The sequence below is a fragment of the Colossoma macropomum genome, unplaced genomic scaffold (assembly GCF_904425465.1).
Source record: "Colossoma macropomum unplaced genomic scaffold, Colossoma_macropomum, whole genome shotgun sequence".
NCBI lineage: Eukaryota > Metazoa > Chordata > Actinopteri > Characiformes > Serrasalmidae > Colossoma > Colossoma macropomum.
In genome coordinates, this window is record NW_023494894.1 from 1,998,373 (window position 1) to 2,017,620 (window position 19,248).

The window sequence follows — 19,248 nt, forward strand, 5'->3', positions numbered from 1 at the left end:
GGTCCTGTCCGACAAAGTGTACAGGTCCGCCCATGCCTCTCTGAACAGCTGCAAAAATCAACCTGACCATATCCAGACACAATCTCCAGTTGCTGGAGCTCAAAGTGCGGTGTGAGAGGGCATCCGCCGTCTCGTTGGTCATACTCATTAGGTGTTCTTCTCCCAAGAAGAGTAAGCTGGGGTAAGCCCATGTCCACAGTTGCTGTGCAAAGTTCAGCACCACCCCATGACCTGGTGCCAGCACAGTGGTTCACGTAATAAACTGCATAGAAGTTGTCTGAGCAGACAAGAACGTGTCTCCCTTGCAGGGCTGGGAGAAAATATTGGTGCTAGCCAGAGCACCCACAGCATAAGAAAGTTGATATGCTGCCAGGCATTTTTCCCAGTCCATCTGTCTTGCACCACTCTGTGCTGCCAGACAACAAACAGCAAGCATGAAAACAAAATGGCTTTGCATTCTCTAGTTTGCGTGACTCTGTTAAGGACAAAAGTAAAGCTAGAGTCTCCTTAACAGCTGGGCTAAAAACATGACCAGGCACAAGAGGTAGAGTCCGAAGCGTGGCTCTGCATAAGTAAGATAAGTTTGTGCAGAGCTAGTGACTGGACTTTCTTAATTAATTAGTGAACACTAAAATAAAAAAGTTTAAAAATGTAAGGTTTAATGTTTGTATATTTTAATAGCAAAATCATTTACAAAATACAGTATTGTCAAATGCTAAATAATTTTTACAATGAGATTTTTTTTAATGGACTGTAGCAATTTACAGTTTTATACTTTCAAGCTTAATAGGGACTTAAATATATTACTGCTTACATTACAAGACTGGATAATCAAAAATATTGCATGACTTACTTAGAATTGTACAAATAATTGTCTTAAGAAGAAAAATCTATGTAGCGTTGCATAGCATTCCAAACTAGCATTACAAACATTGTAATCTTTGCAACTGCCTAGTCTGTAGGATCTAAGATCTTAAGCAGTAAGATCATTTTTTAAATGTTTAAAACATTTATTCAATTAGAGCTACTACTAAATATCTATACGAAATGCGTATTACCAAAATTGCAGGTAAATATTTCATGAGCAAAAATAAAGCAAAACTGCTTGTAATTGTCCAAATTTGCTGCTTCTATTTTTTTCCTTTGAACAATCTGTTGTTTGGATTTGCAAGTTATGAAGAAGCAGTGATTCTAAGGAACTGACAGTTGATCGATAAACACATTTTCAAGGCCGTTATTTGAGGAACTTCCTATACAGAAGTATTCACTGAGATATAAAATTTCCAGCACCGCAGTTTAAATCCAGTTTATGATACAAACTGTGCTCACTGTAAAACACAATATAAAAAGAAAAGATAATGTTTATCGTTTTATGTCTTCCATATAAAGCGGCCATTTTTTCCCCTTAGGGCAGCAGGTGATCCTCATCATCATCGGACTGCTGATCGGGGGGGATGCTGCGGGTGTTACTTGCTCGGACACTGGTCAGTTGAGGACAGGCAGAGATCAGATTGGCCACACCCTCCACAGTCACACCTGTACCATCCAGATTCACCTGGTTCAACCTCATTGAGTAAAGGAACTTTACCCCTGCAAAACAGAAAGAAATCAGGTTAAATTTTTAAATCTTTGAACTTCCATAATTGTAAGCCTGTTAGTGCCATTTAATGTACCCAGTAGGGGGCGATCACACACAGCAATGAGAGTGCAGATAAAATTAAATCAGTGATGGGTGGCATGTAGCCCAGCCAATAAATTCTTTTCATATTTGACTACTTTGAATGAGGGTGTCAGGTTTGGGATTTGGATGTTTTGGGTTATTTCTGAAATTTAAGACAGCCAGACGTATGTGTGTAGACGTACCATGGTCAGTGATTCGTGTCCTGCTGAGGTTGAGTTTGAGGAGCTGAGGGCAGTGAACTAAACCACGTCTGACCACTGTATCGCCCACACGTGTACAGGCCAAACCGATCACCTATAATTACACACAAGTCAAACTCGCAGTGACTGAAAATATGACACTTTTCACATTTCACAGTTTATGCAGCTAACATTCAGTTAAATATCACATGCAGGAGAGCAACGTTTGAGTACCTGTAGATAAGGCAGGTGTGTGATGAGAGCAGCAACACCCCGGCTGCTTACCGCTGTTCGGTCCAGACACAGCTCCACCAGCTCCTTCAGAGTTACCAAGGCAACCAGTCCTGCATCACTTACCTGAGTGTTACTGAGAGACAGCTTCTTGAGCCTGTTGAAGAAATAACAACTGGTAAGTACTTTACCTTTATTAATTTATCTGTTTACGTAAAAGATATATAAGACTTTCTGACCATAAAAGATCACGTTATTACAGAGAGTAACTGTAAACCTGAATAAATTCACAGTAAATCTGAATAAACTTACAGTAAGTCTGAATAGACTCATAGTAAACCTGAGAAAAATCACAGGAAACCTGAGTAATCTAATAGTAAATGTGAGCAGACCTGAATACACTCATAGTATGCCTAAATACACTCACAGTTAACCAGAGTAAACCCACAGTGACCCTGTTTGTTTTGATTAATGCATGGTCCTCATGCGTTAGGTGATTTGTACCTGTTCATGGTGGAGAGCTGTGTAATGCCCTGGTCAGTGATCTGTGTGTAGTCGGTCAGGTCCACCTCAGAGAGTAGAATCTGTCTGGAGAGGTGAAGCAACCCAGCGTCAGTCAGCGAGTGACGGCCAGGCAGCGTCAGGTGGGTCAGTCTCAAAGCTATAGCAGAGAGAGATGCAGAATATAACAAGTGCATGTGACCAATGCTAAAATTCCTGTGTGAGACTCATATAGCTATTCTTTCAGTTCAAGTCATAAGTGTAAAAACATAAGAAACTCTACACTGGCAGGTCTGTGCTGGTAGCTATCTGCATGCGGCACATGAGCCAACCACCTTGGACAGAGCGATGAGTATTTTAAATATTTTTGATTAGATATCCTAATTGTTAAATAAACAGCATTTGTATATCCCAGTGTGAAACATTATACACTGCAATGAACAAAGAAATACTGCATCTAGCTAGCGTAAGAGCTAATCTTTTACATGGTAAAACTTTATACTGTATAGATGTACCATCTTATAGTTTGAAATGTTTCTATGAAGGGCTCTGATTGGACGTGTTCATTTGGATTCACAAATATCAGCTGATTATTTTTCACCACATTTTATGCAGCTATACAAACACACACTACCAATTATTTATACACTACATCATATATTTCACGTTTATATTTCAATTTACACATGACGCTTTCAAATAACTGATATTGGTAAATGAATGTTAAGATGAGATCAGATATTTGTATATTTGATTAATCATGCTCATCCTCAAGCAGTAGATAAATATCTTCAGCAGAACTTTTTGTCTGTATTGCCACCCAAACTGAGACATCATACAACACAGAAACTCACCAGAAATGATCTCCAGCGCATGGTTGCCATTAGCGACGGGAATACAGGCAAGGCTGAGTGTGGACAAGCTGGGATGGGCTTTAAGAGCCTGAAGGGAGTCTTCATTTACACTTGTACCATCCAGATGAAGAGTCTGCAAGCAACGCAGTTCAGCCAATGCTGATACGTCACTCACCTGAGGTGACAAAAACAAACAAACAAAGTTACATTATTTAATTTGATACACTAACTCCCTTACTTAAAAAGTGTTTTTTAATGGTTAACTCCACTTGGAGGGTGTTGATTATATATGATTATATAGACTAAAAATCCTAACAAATGTGTTATAGCACAGAATTCACTTTTTCCACTGTAAACGGAGTTTCCAGTAATGCTGTAAATCTTTTTCTGCACCAGTGAAGAGAGTTCAGGAGAGCAGGGTTTGCAGGAGTGAGGTCTTTATTCGGAGAGCACGCTGTCCATCTGCAACAACCCAGTCTGACCAACAGGTCTCCATACAGTACTTTATAGTGAGTATTTACCCTACAGCTATTCAACACTGATTCATTTTTGGTGGTTTAGATTATGACTTTAGGGTTACTTTAAAAAACATTATTTAGTCTCAAACATTTGTTTTTTTCTTTTTAGGGACTCAAACTCTTAATTTTGAAAGAAAATGTTTTTCCCACCAGTAGAATTAAAATTAAAAATAAAAATCAGAAAAAAACCAACAAACACTGTATTTGAAATCCAGAAATTTCTCATGTTATCAGAGGTCTCAAGAGGTCATTCAATTTATGTCCAGCTGTTTATTAGTGTTAAATAAATAAATAAATAAATTCAAAAATAACACTAAATATAACCTTGCTCAAATTACTGTGTAAATATTTGTTTGTGTCATCATTATCCACATATATGACATACAAAGCCAAAACTGTTGGTTTGGTATGTGGGGTTGTATGTGTGTGAGGTTGTGTGCAGTTATTTGTGTGGTTCTTGTCTATATAGATGTGTGTATGGGGTTGTGTGGGTGCGCAGTTGCGTAAGGGGTTGTGTGTGTGTGCGGTTGTTTGTGCTGTTTGTATGTACATGGATGTGTGTGTGGGGTTGTGTGTAGGTAACTGTGTGTAGGTAGTTATGTGTGGGCGGTTGTGTGTGCGGTACCTTTGTGCGGGCAATGCTGAGCAGACGAAGTTGCGGTACACACTGGGGCAGGGCAGTCAGTGTGGTCTCAGTAATACCTGTTTCATTCAGACTGAGATGAATGAGCACAGAGGGAGCAGACTTCAGATACGTCAGTAATCCAGCATCACTTACTTTGGTCTTATCCAGGGCCAGAAAGGTCAGACACTGCAACTCTGAACACAAAACAGAATTTAAAGATCAAAATTTTGTGTTGCTTGATATCTTTTATGGTAATATGCAGTACCAAGACTGCTGTGTTTTTACTGCACAGCCACAGTTACAGGTGAAGAGTGAATGAATAAACTCACTGGTGATGTGCTGCAGACAGGAGTCGGTCAGTTTATTGCAGGACGAAAGGTTTAAGTGCTGCAGTTTCAACAGTCCGGACAAAACAGAGAGTCCAGCATCTACCGGACAGAACAGGAACATATGCTACACATTCCAAAATCAAATCAAACTCAAACTCACTGACAGAACAGTTTAAAATTTTAATAAAAAAAAATAAATGCATGCACGCACACACACGTACGCACCGGTAATGAGCGGAGAGTTGACCAGGCTGAGGTGCTTCAGTGCAGTGAAGGCTCTGAGTTGCCGTAGTAACTCGTTGGTGGTGTATGGGTAGCTGTTCAGAATAAAGCTCTGCAGTGGGCAGCCGAAAAACAGCTCAAGTGTCCGCGGCCTCAGGATGCGCCCAGAGGTCATGTGACCCAACAGGAGTTCCGCTGACTCTGGGGTCAAACCAGACAGACTGCTACTGTACTGCATACAGGGAGCTGAGCGAGAGAAAGGAGAGAGAGAGAGAGACAAAGCGAGAGAAGAGAAAGAGACAGAATGACAGAGAGAGAAAAAAGAGAGAGAGTGAGAGACAGCAAGTAAGAGAGGACAAACAAAGAAACAAAGAAAGAAAGAGACAGAGAGAGTGATATTGAGAAAGAAAGAGAGTTTTATGTCAGTGAGCGATGGGTGACTATTTGTTTACTCCTTTAAAGTCAAGAGCTGCTCGCAGATGTTACTCATCACATCTAAACTCCTAAACAAGCTCATCAGGTAAACCTGTTCAGACACGCTTGCTTGGGTAAACTTTTTCAGGTAAACTCTTGTAAACTTGTTCAGTTAAACTCACGCGAACTAGTTTGAATAAACTCATTTGGGTTCTGATAAAGATGTCTGCGAAAAACTTATAAAAAGCTTACAAAATTATAAAAGCTTATAAAATAGATAATTCACCTCACAAACAAGAAGAGTTAAACATCAGTTTTAGCACAAGTTAAAATTACATTTTTCATTTGCATTTTTTTTTAAATAATAGAATTATAATAAACAGTATTTGTTCCCATTTATTTGTAAAAACATGACTGATTAAACCCTTTAATAGTACAATATGTGTATGTAATAATATTATGATCATAATTCTCTCTGACCTGTAATGAGTGAGACACTGGCTCTGGTGGCGAGAGAACACAGCGAGGGGACGCTGGGGGGTCTGAAGGGTTTTTTTGGTGGTGATGGTTCTTCATGTTGAGCTGCTCTCTGCAGCCGCTGAACTGCTGCATTACCCGGCAACATCCGCCCTGCCCCCGGATCAGCAGGGTCAGCAGGACCTGGCTCTCTATATGCATACACAAACACAAACAGAAAGACAATCAGTAAATTTATACAACTGGTCAGAATTTTACAGGACTGTTGTTTGTTGTCCCACCTACAGTGTGCAAAGAAGACACAAAGACTTCAATCAACAGTCACAATTTTACAGGATTTTTTTTAACAATTATGATGATCCATATAAACTAGAGATGGCATAACATCGCTTTTATTTTCCAATACTGAAACAGTGTTGATACAGATACTGATCTAAACTTACTTCTTTAACTACTACTGTGCTTTAAAATGTGTTTTACTGAAGCACATGAGGATGATGAGGATAATGTAAACATAGTCTGTGATGTTACAGCTACTCAGTCACTACTAACCCCACAGAAAGGACAACACAGCCAACTACATCACAACATGCAGTGTGAGTGAGAGCTGTTTCAGGACAAATCTGTTACAGGATCAGATCTCAGTCATTCTTTTATTAACCTTCCAGTATCACATCCAGCATCTTCTCACCATATTAACTTCCCATATCCAAACCTCATGAAAGATCAACGCATTTCTAACCTTTTTTACCTCATTAGTTTGTGCTCTTGGGTCATATTAAGCACAATTCATCACATCATATCCTATCATGACTCCACTGTGCACCAGTGGGCAGGGCAAAAATAATATCAACAAATTACAGAAGTGAAAATGAGTCACTGAGTTGCAAGTAACAGGCAAGTCTCAACACAGACATCCTGCATCAGTCCAAGAGTGAGTTGTAAATCTTTTTAATTTCATGTTTGAAGTCATCAAATTCGTGACTTGAGTCTGATTCACGTCCAAATCATGTGACTCGAGTCCACACCTCTGACCAATAATACCGTGTTTCTCCTCCCTCTCTTCCCCCGTGTGGTGGGGACACCATCCCACTTGTCATGTACAAAAACGCATAGTGAGCTCAGAGACCCTCCCTGATTTTCTGTGTTGTGACAGATCTGTTTCACTCACAGATCTGTCACAACACAGAAAAATTAGTTATTGTTTTGTTCACACTGATGTTAATCAACTCAGTCAGGAGTTCATGAGTTTTGTTTCAGAAGGTCTGCCTGTGCAAATATCATACATGATGACCATACTGGACAGAAGGACAGAAATCATATTCATATGAAATCATATTGGGCTCAAATGATGAGAGCCTAATGACAACAATAAATAAATTACAGTAATAATAAAAATGTTTCTGTAACACACCATAAAGCAGGAGGGATACATAATGTTTCCTGCAATCACTCTAAGTATTCTAAGTACTTTTGGATCACTTCTGTTGGTCAATTCATCATGTCATGATAATACAGTGTTTTCAGAGATTCCCTCCATAAATTACAGAAATAGTGGAGAGAATATTTCTGTTTTTCTGCTTATAAACTGTGGAACTTGTTATCGTTCACTATTGATCTAATTCAGTTCAATTCAAATTTATTTATAAAGCGTGTGGTCACAAAGCCACTTTAAGAAAATCCGAGTTGGAGCCACAAATTAATATCACCATGAAAAACTCCCTCAGAGAAAGAGGAAGAACAACTGAGAAGAATCAAGATTTAAAAGAGGAACCCATCCTCCTCTGGTCAACATTGGATAGCAAACCATTAACACAATAAGAGTAATAAGTGTAAAGGATAAAGAATTAACTATTAATGTACAGCAGTGGATATAGGAAAAGAAAATAAATGAACCTGTCACTGGACAGAAGTATTCAGATTAACCAATGACAACCAATGAGATCTATCAAAGTAACAAATGAGAAGTACATCTATGAAAATCAGTGACTACTGATGGACACATTAGTTCACATTTTTAACAGACATCTGAAAATTTGTCCTTTTAATCCTTAATTTAGTTGTTATTTAAAATATTTACGTAATTCAATTTATTTCTCATTTTATCTTTGTCTTCTTGATCTTTTTTAATTCTATTTTTCTGTCCTTGCATGTTTCTGCTTTTATGTATAAACTTTAATATTTGAACATGAAGCATTTTGAGCTGCTATGAATACAAAAAGTGCTCTATGAAGTCTATTATTATTATTGTTATTATTATTACTGTTATATTAAAACATGGAATGGATGATAATTAGTCTCATGCATCTCCTTTTTTCTAATACTTGGTTAAGCATCACCTTAACTTAATGAGAGCTCCTGACCTTTCAGGTCAGGATTACAGCAGTCAGTCTGAGAGAGTTCTCGTCCACTCTAGTGCACTCTAACACTGACTTGGTGCACATTTTAGAGTTCCTGTGCTTCTGTTTTAGCATGTGCTGTTCCATCTGCGATTGAGATTAAGGTGATTTTGCTGGTCAGTCAGACTGTTCTTAACCATGTCTGTTGAAACCGTAGCATAGAGACATGCTACAGGTCTCATCCTGGAATGTGGGGAAGTCAGTGTTGTGTTCTGCTCGAAAGAGTGGACTAGAGCACACAGGAACACTCACTCATCAGAGAGACCACTGTAATCCTGAATTGACAGGACTGAAGCTGTTAAGACACGTAGATGCTAAACTCTTCTGTTCTGTTCGCTACTCATCAATCAATGTACTGTTGATGGGTCATACTGACCCGACATTTACTTTACTGGGACAATTCTACACTTTACAGCCAATATACTTTTACTTGTCTCAACTGTTTATAACAAATAGTTACTGTAGTAAAACTACAGAGCTGCTATTCGGCTTTGAGGCAAAATCTGCTATGATTGATAATGAATATGATGAATGCAGTAAGACTATTAAACAATATCCTAATTCCATAAGAATACATATTGTTTCACTTTTTTCATATTCATTAAAACTCTTGGTGTATTTATGATCTGGCTTACATCAACAGAGCAACAACAAATATAAGAGCACAAATGTGCAACATTTTGTTTTGTAAATAACGACTGAAGAACAAAATGTAAACTTCTTCAGCTCTAATACATATCTCATCAATGGCTCATTTGGAACAGTGAACACGAGTTATCTGAGTATTAGAGAAGACATGATTCATGATAATATTCTGTCTGGGATGTTTATAAAAGATGTGAAACGTTATATATAGAGTGTGAGGTCAGTGGGAGGTCACATCTCTGTAGACACCCAGCTCACTCAATCAACCTAACCTTAACAGCATTTATAGCAGTTGTTAGAAACCCTTTTTTTGGTTACTGTCTGCTAATAGCTGTTGTGCAACATCACCATACCTTTTATTGCTTGAAGATTGTGAAACAAAATTAAATTAGCGTAAAAAGAGCATAGGTTGGATGTTTGCTGGCTTGCCAGTTATAGATGCGTGCTACTTTGCCCTCCTTCAACTTATTTTTCTGGTGTAAAACAAAGGAAATTGCTATCAGTTAAGCTGACTAGACCTAGTCCCAAGTTAATTATTGGAGATTTATGAGTTGTTCAGACAATCATTAAGGTGTTTATGTGGGCTGAGAAACTACATAAATCATACCATTTTCAGTTATTTTACTATTTAAAAAAATAATATGCAGATATTTACCAGTCGATTATTGCATACTTTTCCTTAGTGTTTAATCTTTCGTTGGTTATACTCCATTCACTGATGTAAGGAAACTAGTTTTTGAGATGCCGGCAAAGTGCCATAATTGATCCTTAACGGTCGCAGCATTATCTGCTGTTATTCGTCTCACTAAACCTTTGTTTTTTCTGTATTAGAAGCTTCGTAGCTTGTTAAAGAATGGAGATGTAGGAAACGTTAAAGCGAAAAAACAGGAATCATTTTGTTATATTATGATCAACAAAACAGCAGTTTGTTCAGGGTACTCAGGCATTTCCTCCATTTATTTCCATTCTCTCATTCAGAGCCTCTAATCTCCCTACTCACTCTCTGTCACGCTTCTTACACCAAGGAATGCTATCTCTCCCTGAGGGAGGGGCTCTGGTTCTGGGTTGTAGGTTTGTACCTCAGTCTGTTTCCCTGTTCAGGCCAGAGATGCTGCGGCTCCAGAACGACTCCAGCTCCAAACGGCAGCCCAGGAACTCCTACACATGGATGCGCACACACACAGACACAGACACATACGTTAAGTTTTTGTGCTCTGATACAACCAAGCCAAACTGCTCTGCTACCATCATGATGCACATGATTGACTGTAACCATGACAACTGGCTCTGATTGAAAAATTTACACAGAATCACAGTCAGTCAGTCAGTTTCAGATTCAGATTCAGTGGGACAAACGGCAAAGCGCACTTGGTATGAACAGGCTTTAATTCTGCTCTGCCCATGTTTGAACTGTGAATTTCTGAAATAGAGATCTGACTCACAATCATTTAACAAAACACTGGATCAGAACCATCACCAGGTCCTACTTTACTGAAGCTAAGTTTGGTTAAAGTCTCTCAGTCACAGTCATAAAATAACTCTAAAGAGAGTCTAAAAGAATGCAGCTGGACAAAAAGTTGAGCTCAGTGTTTCGAAACCCATCCAGTTCAGCCAAGCCACATTTTTACATCACCACACCTACACCAGGTATTAACAGGTGTTTACAGATGTTGATGCCTTGGCCCAAGACTGCTGGGATTCAGGATAAAGAGAAGTTTAGACGGTTGGCTCAGAAACAGTTCTATGCGAGGAAAAATGGGGGCAGTCATTGGCTGGAGGTTAGGGAACCAGCCCTGTGACTGGAAGGTCGCTGGTTCGATCGACAGGTCGCTGGTTCGGCCGACAGTATGTGACTGAAGTGCTCTTGAGCAAGGCACCTAACCCCCAACTGCTCCCCGGGGCGGCGCAGATAGGACTGGCCACCGCTCCGGGCAAGTGTGCTCACTGCCCCCTAGTGTGTGTGCATTCACTAGTGTGCATGTGGTGTTTCACTTCACATATGGGTTAAATGCAGAGGTGAAATTTCCCCGTTGTGGGACTAATAAGGGTCGCTTTATCTTAATGAGTCCTATTAAGACTAGACTATCAGGAGAACATCTGTAATAACATTTTACACATGATGAGAGTTTATTGTGGTTGTATTTTCTATGAACACGTTTGCATCACATTTGGTCACATGATCATAGACAACTAATAATTCATCACACTGAATATAAAGAGATGCTTTATACCAGTATCTGTATTATAATCTACCGTTTAGTCAGCTGGACATCAATGTTATGAATGAGTTTATTTTCTGTCTCCTCCTGATTATGCTAACCCAGTGTAGAGAGAATGGAGACAAAGTTTCACCACCCAGGCCAAGAAAATGGTTCTAAAGCATTCATCATTTCGCAATTTTAATATGGATTTAACGTAGGTATGACATTTACCTGGACAGCTACAGAGAAGTGTGTCCAGGACGAGACTAAAATGATCAGAGTTCAGTGAAAAACAGAAGGTAATTCAGTCAGAAGACAATAACACTAACATGGCTGATCCAGATGAATATAAAATCACAGACCAGCAGCTGTAAAAGAAAAAAATTAACCCAGAACCACATATACTGCTGATCTTGTCTAAACTATGGCTCAATTTGTCATTCTAATATAGTACCATTGAAAAGAGGCACTGCTGGTTCTTCAGGCTGCTCCTCGCCATCTGAGTGCTCATCATCAGCCTCACCAGGAACCAGCCGCTGACCACGCCCTGACCAATAAGAGAACGTTTTAGAGAAAATTCTATCAAATCCCATCAAAACCTTTTTGAACAGGGAGTATGACATCACACACATAATGAGAAAAAGTAAAAGATAACAACCCTAAAATAAGTTATACCTGGTTAATCATACGATAAATCTTGAAACATTCGCAGTATTAACGTGGATTCTAGTGATGCACCGAAATAAAAATTCTTGACCGAAACCGAAATTGAGGACTCACTCTGAAACAGAAACTAAAAGAAACAGCTCTTTTATACATAATTTGGTGTTTTATTTATGCTTTTGAATTAATGTGAAGCTATGAAGCTCACAATGCTTTAGGCGATAACTGGCTAACTGAGGACCAACAAACAGCTTGCTAAACAATATTAAATATTTAAAATTCTAAAAAATGTAACATTTTATGGTTTCCCAAAGGCGTCCAAAGCTGAGTTCCAGAGCAATTCCGTCACAATGACAGAAAAGACCTTGTTATTTAATAAGTAAAGCGAGTGGGCATGGCTTTAGAACTTCTGTCTAGCAGGCTGAAGTTTCTCCAGCAGGGGAGGCTATTAGCACACAAGTCGCTTTAGTGTTTGTCATTCAGACAAAAAACAGCCCTGAACCCATGCCAACAGGATCTAACCAATACAAGAGTTTACAGTCACAACTTGCAAAACTTTGTGTAATTTTCATTAAATATATTCATTTTATCAGTTAATATTAAAAGTATGTAAGTGAAAGAGCATATAGAACATTTTTTCTTCTATAGAACGTACAAATATTTTTTGGTCTTTTTTCTCTTTTGACTGAAAACAGAAAGAGCCAATTTTGACTCTTTTTAGCCAAAAATGTTTTGTGACTAAAATTTCAGTGCATCTGTATTGGATTCTACCAAAATATGAATCTTCCTCAGCACAGACTGTGCTTACATATGTTTATAGTGTTATGTACAGTGACGCTTGCAGTGTTTAGTGGTTTATACCCCAGTAGTGAGAAGGTCCTGAAGGTCCAAACCCAGCATGCCCTACTGCTTCTTCCCAAAGTTGGTGTGGAAATGGGCGTGGTAATACAGGCTGTTGTAACTCTGCTTCCTCCTGCAGGCGTGGAGGTTCGTTGTGCTGTGGATCAGGAAGGTTCTCGGAATCCTGTGGCGCGTTGACAGGGGGTGCTGTTTGAATACACAGAGCTGCGTTTGGAGTTAAACCCAGAGACCGCAGGGAGGATGCCAGCTCTGCCTCAGAGAAACGCTTACGGGGAAAACCTTGCAGCAGTGAGAACGCAGGAAGAGATGGGTGACGAGTGGCGACGTGTTCAACAACACTGCGGAGCAGAGCATCAGCCGGAAAGCACTCGCGCATCGATTCACCGGAGGGCAGACGAATCTACACAGAAAACAAACAACCAACAATCAGAAAAGCTAAACTGTGACACACTTAAGTAAAAATAGGATTTAACAGCAGTAATAAACATTTTAACCATTTTTAACCATCATGAACAATTACAAACTTTTTATATAATATTTTATATTGTTATGAACAAACAAGGATGCACAAGAGCAATGATGGTGCTCAGGCTGAAAACACTAAAAAATCTGTAACAACATAAAATAAAGCCCGAGATATTCCACTCATTTCATGATCATTAATATCCCGTCAGATTATCATGAACATGGTCCCATCACATTTCAATTTCACTGCATTTCAATACAGTGTTTAATGTATAACCTTCACTTTATTTAACTATTATAACTCTATAAATGATGCTAATTATAATTTTCTATAAGATCTTCAGTTATATTAGCGTCAAACAGACAGGAGCGTGCATTTACTTTTTTACACTTCAGCTCTATTTTAAGCACAGACAACTGAAAGTTGTATGGCATGCATATGTAACATATTCTTCACTTAGTATGATAAATCTTTAAAAAAGTTATCCAAAAGTCTTCTTTGAAGCTTTTAAACAAGATTTAGACTCCATTTACACCTGGTCTTTTCATGAGTCTTGAGTATCAGGATCATATGATGAGTGCGCATCAATCGAATACTGTACACTTAAACTGTTACACCTTAATTCATTCTTTTAATCAGCCTTTGAGACCTCGCTTCTCTAATAGACTTCTACTTCTGGCAATGCTCTCCCAGTGTACAGAGAATGAAAACAAAGTTTTACCACTCAGATCAAGCTAATGGTTGAAATACTTCCAAGGCATCCACCGTTTCACGATTCAGAAAATGTTTACCATGGCTATGCACGCTAGGACACTAAATACAGCAAGCTGCAGAGTGCAAAAAAAACCAACACAATATAACATTTGCTTGGAAAATCCACGAAATCAGAGAGATTTGTATCTGGATGGGATTAAATTTATCAGATGACCGCTGACTTAGTAGAAATAGTAAGTAATTTGGTCTAAAAAGGGAGAAAACACTGACATGGTCGGTCCAGATGGAAATAAAATCACAGAGTAGCAGCTGTAAAAGAGGTTAAAATTATGCCAAACCCACATATTAATGTAATCCAGTCGTAATATGGCTATATATGTGATGTTGTAAAGTCAAAGTGGGCAAGTTTCTCTGTTTGCTTCAAGATCAAGTTAGATAGAAAAAAGTCTGCAGTCGTCCAGCAGTCTCACTGAGTACACCGACTATCACCAAACAAAATCACTTCTGTTCATCATTTTAACAGAATCTGAAAGTTTATGTTTCCATTTTAAAAAGCAGTTCTCTGATTTACAGATCAAAAAACACATAACAGAAGATTTCAAACAACATGTAAAAAAGTAACAGATTCATGATGGTGATTTTATACCTGAACTCAAAGCAAACGCGCAAGGAGACTAAGCGTTAAAGATGCTGCTATGTTATTCGATACCTCACCATAAGGATGCACTGATCATCTACGCTGCTCTGGCGATGCCCCACTGCTGTGTTTCCATGGCTACTGGTCGTGGAAGCCTGAGCCTTCTCCTGCTGCAAGCGCCGGTCCTCTGCAATTCTCTTCAGGATTAACTCACGCTCCTGAGGGACACCAAAAACACTGACTTTGACTTTGGACAAAATTTACCAAATGAACATCCACAGCTGCTTTCTCAGAGCCAGATTATTGCTCAACACAGTTAGGCAAAGTCCTGGATTAGTTTTAGACGGGTTTCAATCCAGTATAGATCTGCAGTGTGTTAATGTGTGGTAATGTTTACAATCTTACAGTAATAACTGTGGAGTGATTTTAATCCGGTATGAATATGCAGCATGTGTAGTTTTTACAGTTTGACAGTAAAAGCTGTGGAGTGATTTTAATCCGGTATGAATATGCAGCATGTGTAGTTTTTACAGTTTGACAGTAATAACTGTGGAGTGATTTTAATCCAGAATAAATCTAAAGCATGTGTAGGTTTAACAGTCCCACAGTACTGCAACTGTGGAGTTATTGCAATCTGGTGAATGTTCTTCTCTAATTGGCTGAATTCGGAGCTCTCTCTGGAACAGCAGTCCTGTTCTGATCCACCTCAAGTTAATGGAAAAATAAAACGTGCTTACAAACACGATCATACAGTGTGTTATTACTGTTATTGAGCATGCCCTGTGGTGTAACGCTGATGTGACCATCTGGATTATAACAGCCGTCTGTGGAAATTTGGGGGGATTACACAGATATTTTATCCTAAATCAATTGACCAATCCTCCATATTATATCACAGAACCTAACTGGGGAAAAGTAATGCAGATCCAGCAGAGCCTAACACATACAAATTCACACATTAAGGATGTCACCATAATTTTTAACTCCCCTTAATTGAAATACGAATGGCAGAGTTTTACACCAGCAGTGAAGGTGACGATCTGTGTGTGTAATTCTGATTAAAGCGTGTTTGTGTTTTTGTTTACCTGTTTTTTCTGCCTCCTCTCGTGCTGAGCCTCCTGAGCCTCTCTGTGTCTCTGCTGCAGATGGAAGCTGCTCTGGTCTTGCTTCATTCTCGACTGTAATGGCTGCAGTTCTGTTTCTGCTGCAGGACTCAGAGAAGGGTGATTCAGGACCAGATTAGGACCTTCAAAGCAAGAAAAGAGAGAGAGAAAAAAAAAGTTCCATTATCCAGAAAGCCACAGCACCCCACGTGGTGCTCTGACAGTTCACTGACATGTTCAGATGTACTTTATTAAGTTGTACTCTATCGTATGAAACCAAAAGAGGTGAAGTTGGTGATTAAACCACGTAACATACAATTGTAATTGTTTAGAATAATATTCAATAAAGCATGTGCTCACATTTTGGTTAAAATAAAGTTCATGTAAACGTAAACTGTTACATGTCCAAAAACAAAAAGAGAAAAAGTTTAAAGGACTGTTTTTATTGTCTATATTCCATTACTGTGTGAAAATAGTTCTGTATTCAGTATATTTTTAATAATAAATCTGATTTGTACCAAACCTAATCAAAGTGAATTTAATCATGATGAAAAAATTATTATTATTAGTGGTGTTGCGATTGTTGTCATTTGATTGTTTGATATTATTATTATAATTTTGACCTGTTTGTTGTGAATGTGAGGGGCTCGCAATGGTGTTTTTTGGTGGGTTAAACGCTGAGAAGGCATTTGTGGGTGACTCGGCCTGCTTTGTTAATCTGTGACGCGGACCCCTGCCCTGCAACAGCCTGAACAGAAAGAGAGAGACAGCAAAGAGTCAAGACCATTCTCAACATTACCATCATCACCATCACTTTCACAATTCTAAACTCTAATTCTGTTTAATCTTAATCTTCCATTAACATGTTTTACTTCAGAATTTATTGTAAAACAGCCTCTCTGATCAGGAAATACAAATTCCAAAGAAGTTTGTCACAGTTCTGTAAATGAGGAAACAGCGCCCCCCATCCAACTGTTTATTACAGTACACTGATGATAGGACATAAATATCAACTAAGCGACACTATCAGCAGCAAAAATAACAAACTCTGAAAGCTAAATGTGATTAAACAAGTGTGTTAATGAAGTATAATAATATTAATAATAATAAACTTTTACTTTACCATTCTGTTGCCTCTGTAACGGTGAAACAGCCAGCCTGTATAGCATCCTGAATCTGCTCCTGACTAAAGCCCATCTCACTGAGAGCGCTCAGCAACTCACCCACTGTCTACACAAACACAAAAACACACACACAAATAACCTCCTCATATAAAAACTAGTTTTCTTCAATTTTCTTGAGATTTAGTGCAGAATTTGGGTCTGTATTAAAGGAGAATTCCACAGATTTCTGCATTGTGGTTGAGAGTGATTCATTGTAGAGACTCGTTTTTCTTTACAGTGGTCATAAAACAATGTCTTAGACATCAGGCAGCGTATTCATAAACATTTCATGTAATAACTTTCTGTGGGGGAGCTTTTAGAGGCGGACTTTTGGTTCCTGTCTCCACCACCGTGAATAATTCTGACTTTGTAAGTTTCTCTAGAACAGAGCATTTCACACCAAACCCCTCTGAATGATTTTGTTTACATCTCAACCATATAATTTGCAGCAATTTTAAACATCAGTGGAGTTCCCCTTTAACGAATTTTAACTGCAAGTCAGATCTAGAGCTGAAGCAGGAATTCTGCTCACATTAGTGCACATCATAACCGCACTGAATTCATCTAAGCAGACAACAGAACAAGAAGACAGTAAACAAAGTGTTTCTCAAAGTGTAGATCTGTTCTCTACTGGTGTTCATACCATTACACAAATATGAAGAGTTTAACTTTCACTTTTAGACTCGCGGCTTCACTGCTGTCTTCAATGTTTTTATTAAAGTTATTTTATTATTAAACGTTAACTTTTCCACATCAGCTGCACTTTAAGAGCGTTTTAAGCCACGAGGCATCAAAACAAAGTTAGTAAACAAACAAACACCCACGGTTTACACTTTAATTAGGAGTTTTAATCTTCTTAATCGAATTTTCGAAAGTGTTTAAGGTGGAACGGAAAATTCGAATAAGAAGTTGGCGACTAAGGATCAAACTTCAGCCTTGTTTCTGAAAAAACACACTAAATATGATATAATGTCAATATAATCACTCGTTTTTCCAGCTAAAACTGATACTCAGAGACACAAACAAACACAGAACCTGAAACAACACAAACACAATCTCTCAAACTCTGAAACTCAGCCGAACTTAGAGCTGTAAAATCTCACCGGCGACGCCATTCTGCAGCACGAAGGTTTAATCCGTCCCGAAGGTCAATCTGGAATAAATGCGTGATTTGTCAGCGAACTATTAAAATTATAATTTAGAGTTTTTGAAATGTTTTTATTCTAAAACTGTTTAGCAGAGCTAAGCTCCACTTCTCTCCTTCTTCTGTGGAATCAATCACAGCAGTAGAGCACACTACTGCCACCTGCCGTACAGCTGCAGTAGAGCAGGTTCAAATTGAACCTGAAATCTAAGCTGAAATCTAAGCTTTTTCTTACATCGTTAGTTCATGTTCCTGGTCATATAAAGAACAGTTCATCATATCACATCATTTAAAAGATTACATTTTTGCATCCACACAATTTTCAAAAAAAAATTATGTATTGACTTCTATTACTTAAAAGTGGATTGGTGCCTTTATAAAACGGCCACTTTTTTTGTTCTATTTGTTGTCCTGTTGACTTGTTTTCAGTGCTGGACGTGAAAAGCAAAGGTTTAAATAGTTTAAATTAGTAACAGAACTTTTCAGTGTTAGGAGTGCACAACGTAGAGGAGAGTCTGACACCTGTTGAGCTTTGAGAGCCACTAAAACACCAGCATGTTGAGGTTCAAAGAGGAAAAATGTTTACAGAGCTGTAGGCCAGTTCTGAGCCCCAAAGCAGCCTAATATTGTTTTGAAACACAAAAAGATCATCTAACATAATAATATACTGCATTTTGGAGACTTTTATGTAAGTATGTATTTGTTTGTTTGTTTATCTTTCTTTTAGTGTGTATTATTATGAGCGTTGAATCTCAGTGTGTCAACACTGTCAACTCAGTCAACACAACACAATCAGTTACTGCACCACATATCAGCAATAAAGTTAATCTAGAATGAAATTAGCAGAGGAAGCGCAGACATAACTGAATGTTTTATACCTTGAATTTTGGGCAGTGTGGGAATTTGATATCTGGAGTGAATCTGAATAATAAAGAGAACTTTAACAGGAATTTTGAGTTTTTCTTCAATATGATCAGTTAAATATACTGAATCTACATCATTTGCAATATTTATGAAATATTATATAATTGCTGTAGAGTTTGATACACTGTACAGTTTGATACACTGTACAGTTTGATACACGTCTGTGAGCCACAGAGTGAAACAGATGCTGAATGTCTTCAACTTTCAGCTTAGCCTAAATAAAGTAGAATGATCACTAAATCATACATATTAACAATATAAATCGATAACAAAAAAATGAAAACTAATGAAGTCTTT

At 38.3% G+C, this 19,248-nt stretch overlaps 1 protein-coding gene across 1 annotated transcript; it reads right to left on the reverse strand.

Annotated features, from left to right (window-relative positions):
* Positions 1–1,404: 1,404 nt before the first annotated feature.
* On the reverse strand, positions 1,405–18,160 carry si:ch73-173p19.1. Its single transcript, XM_036560679.1, has 17 exons — positions 17,987–18,160; positions 16,844–16,950; positions 16,344–16,468; positions 15,703–15,863; positions 14,695–14,835; positions 12,801–13,200; positions 11,731–11,823; positions 10,155–10,233; positions 6,035–6,222; positions 5,144–5,386; positions 4,919–5,017; positions 4,590–4,783; positions 3,447–3,621; positions 2,596–2,752; positions 2,095–2,248; positions 1,864–1,975; positions 1,405–1,590 (listed from the first exon to the last, which is right to left on the reverse strand). The coding sequence occupies exons 1-17, from the start codon at positions 17,996–17,998 to the stop codon at positions 1,406–1,408; spliced, it is 2,625 nt and encodes an 874-aa protein (XP_036416572.1). The 5' UTR covers positions 17,999–18,160; the 3' UTR covers position 1,405.
* Positions 18,161–19,248: the final 1,088 nt, after the last annotated feature.

What these genes read in the sequence shown, in the direction of transcription:
- si:ch73-173p19.1 (XM_036560679.1), bottom strand. An exon ending in AGGACCTTCTCACTACTGGG is followed by an intron (nt 11,824 to 12,800) that starts GTATAAACCACT and finishes CTTATTGGTCAG; the next exon opens with GGCGTGGTCAGCGGCTGGTT. An exon ending in TGCGCTGGAGATCATTTCTG is followed by an intron (nt 2,753 to 3,446) that starts GTGAGTTTCTGT and finishes TCTCTGCTATAG; the next exon opens with CTTTGAGACTGACCCACCTG.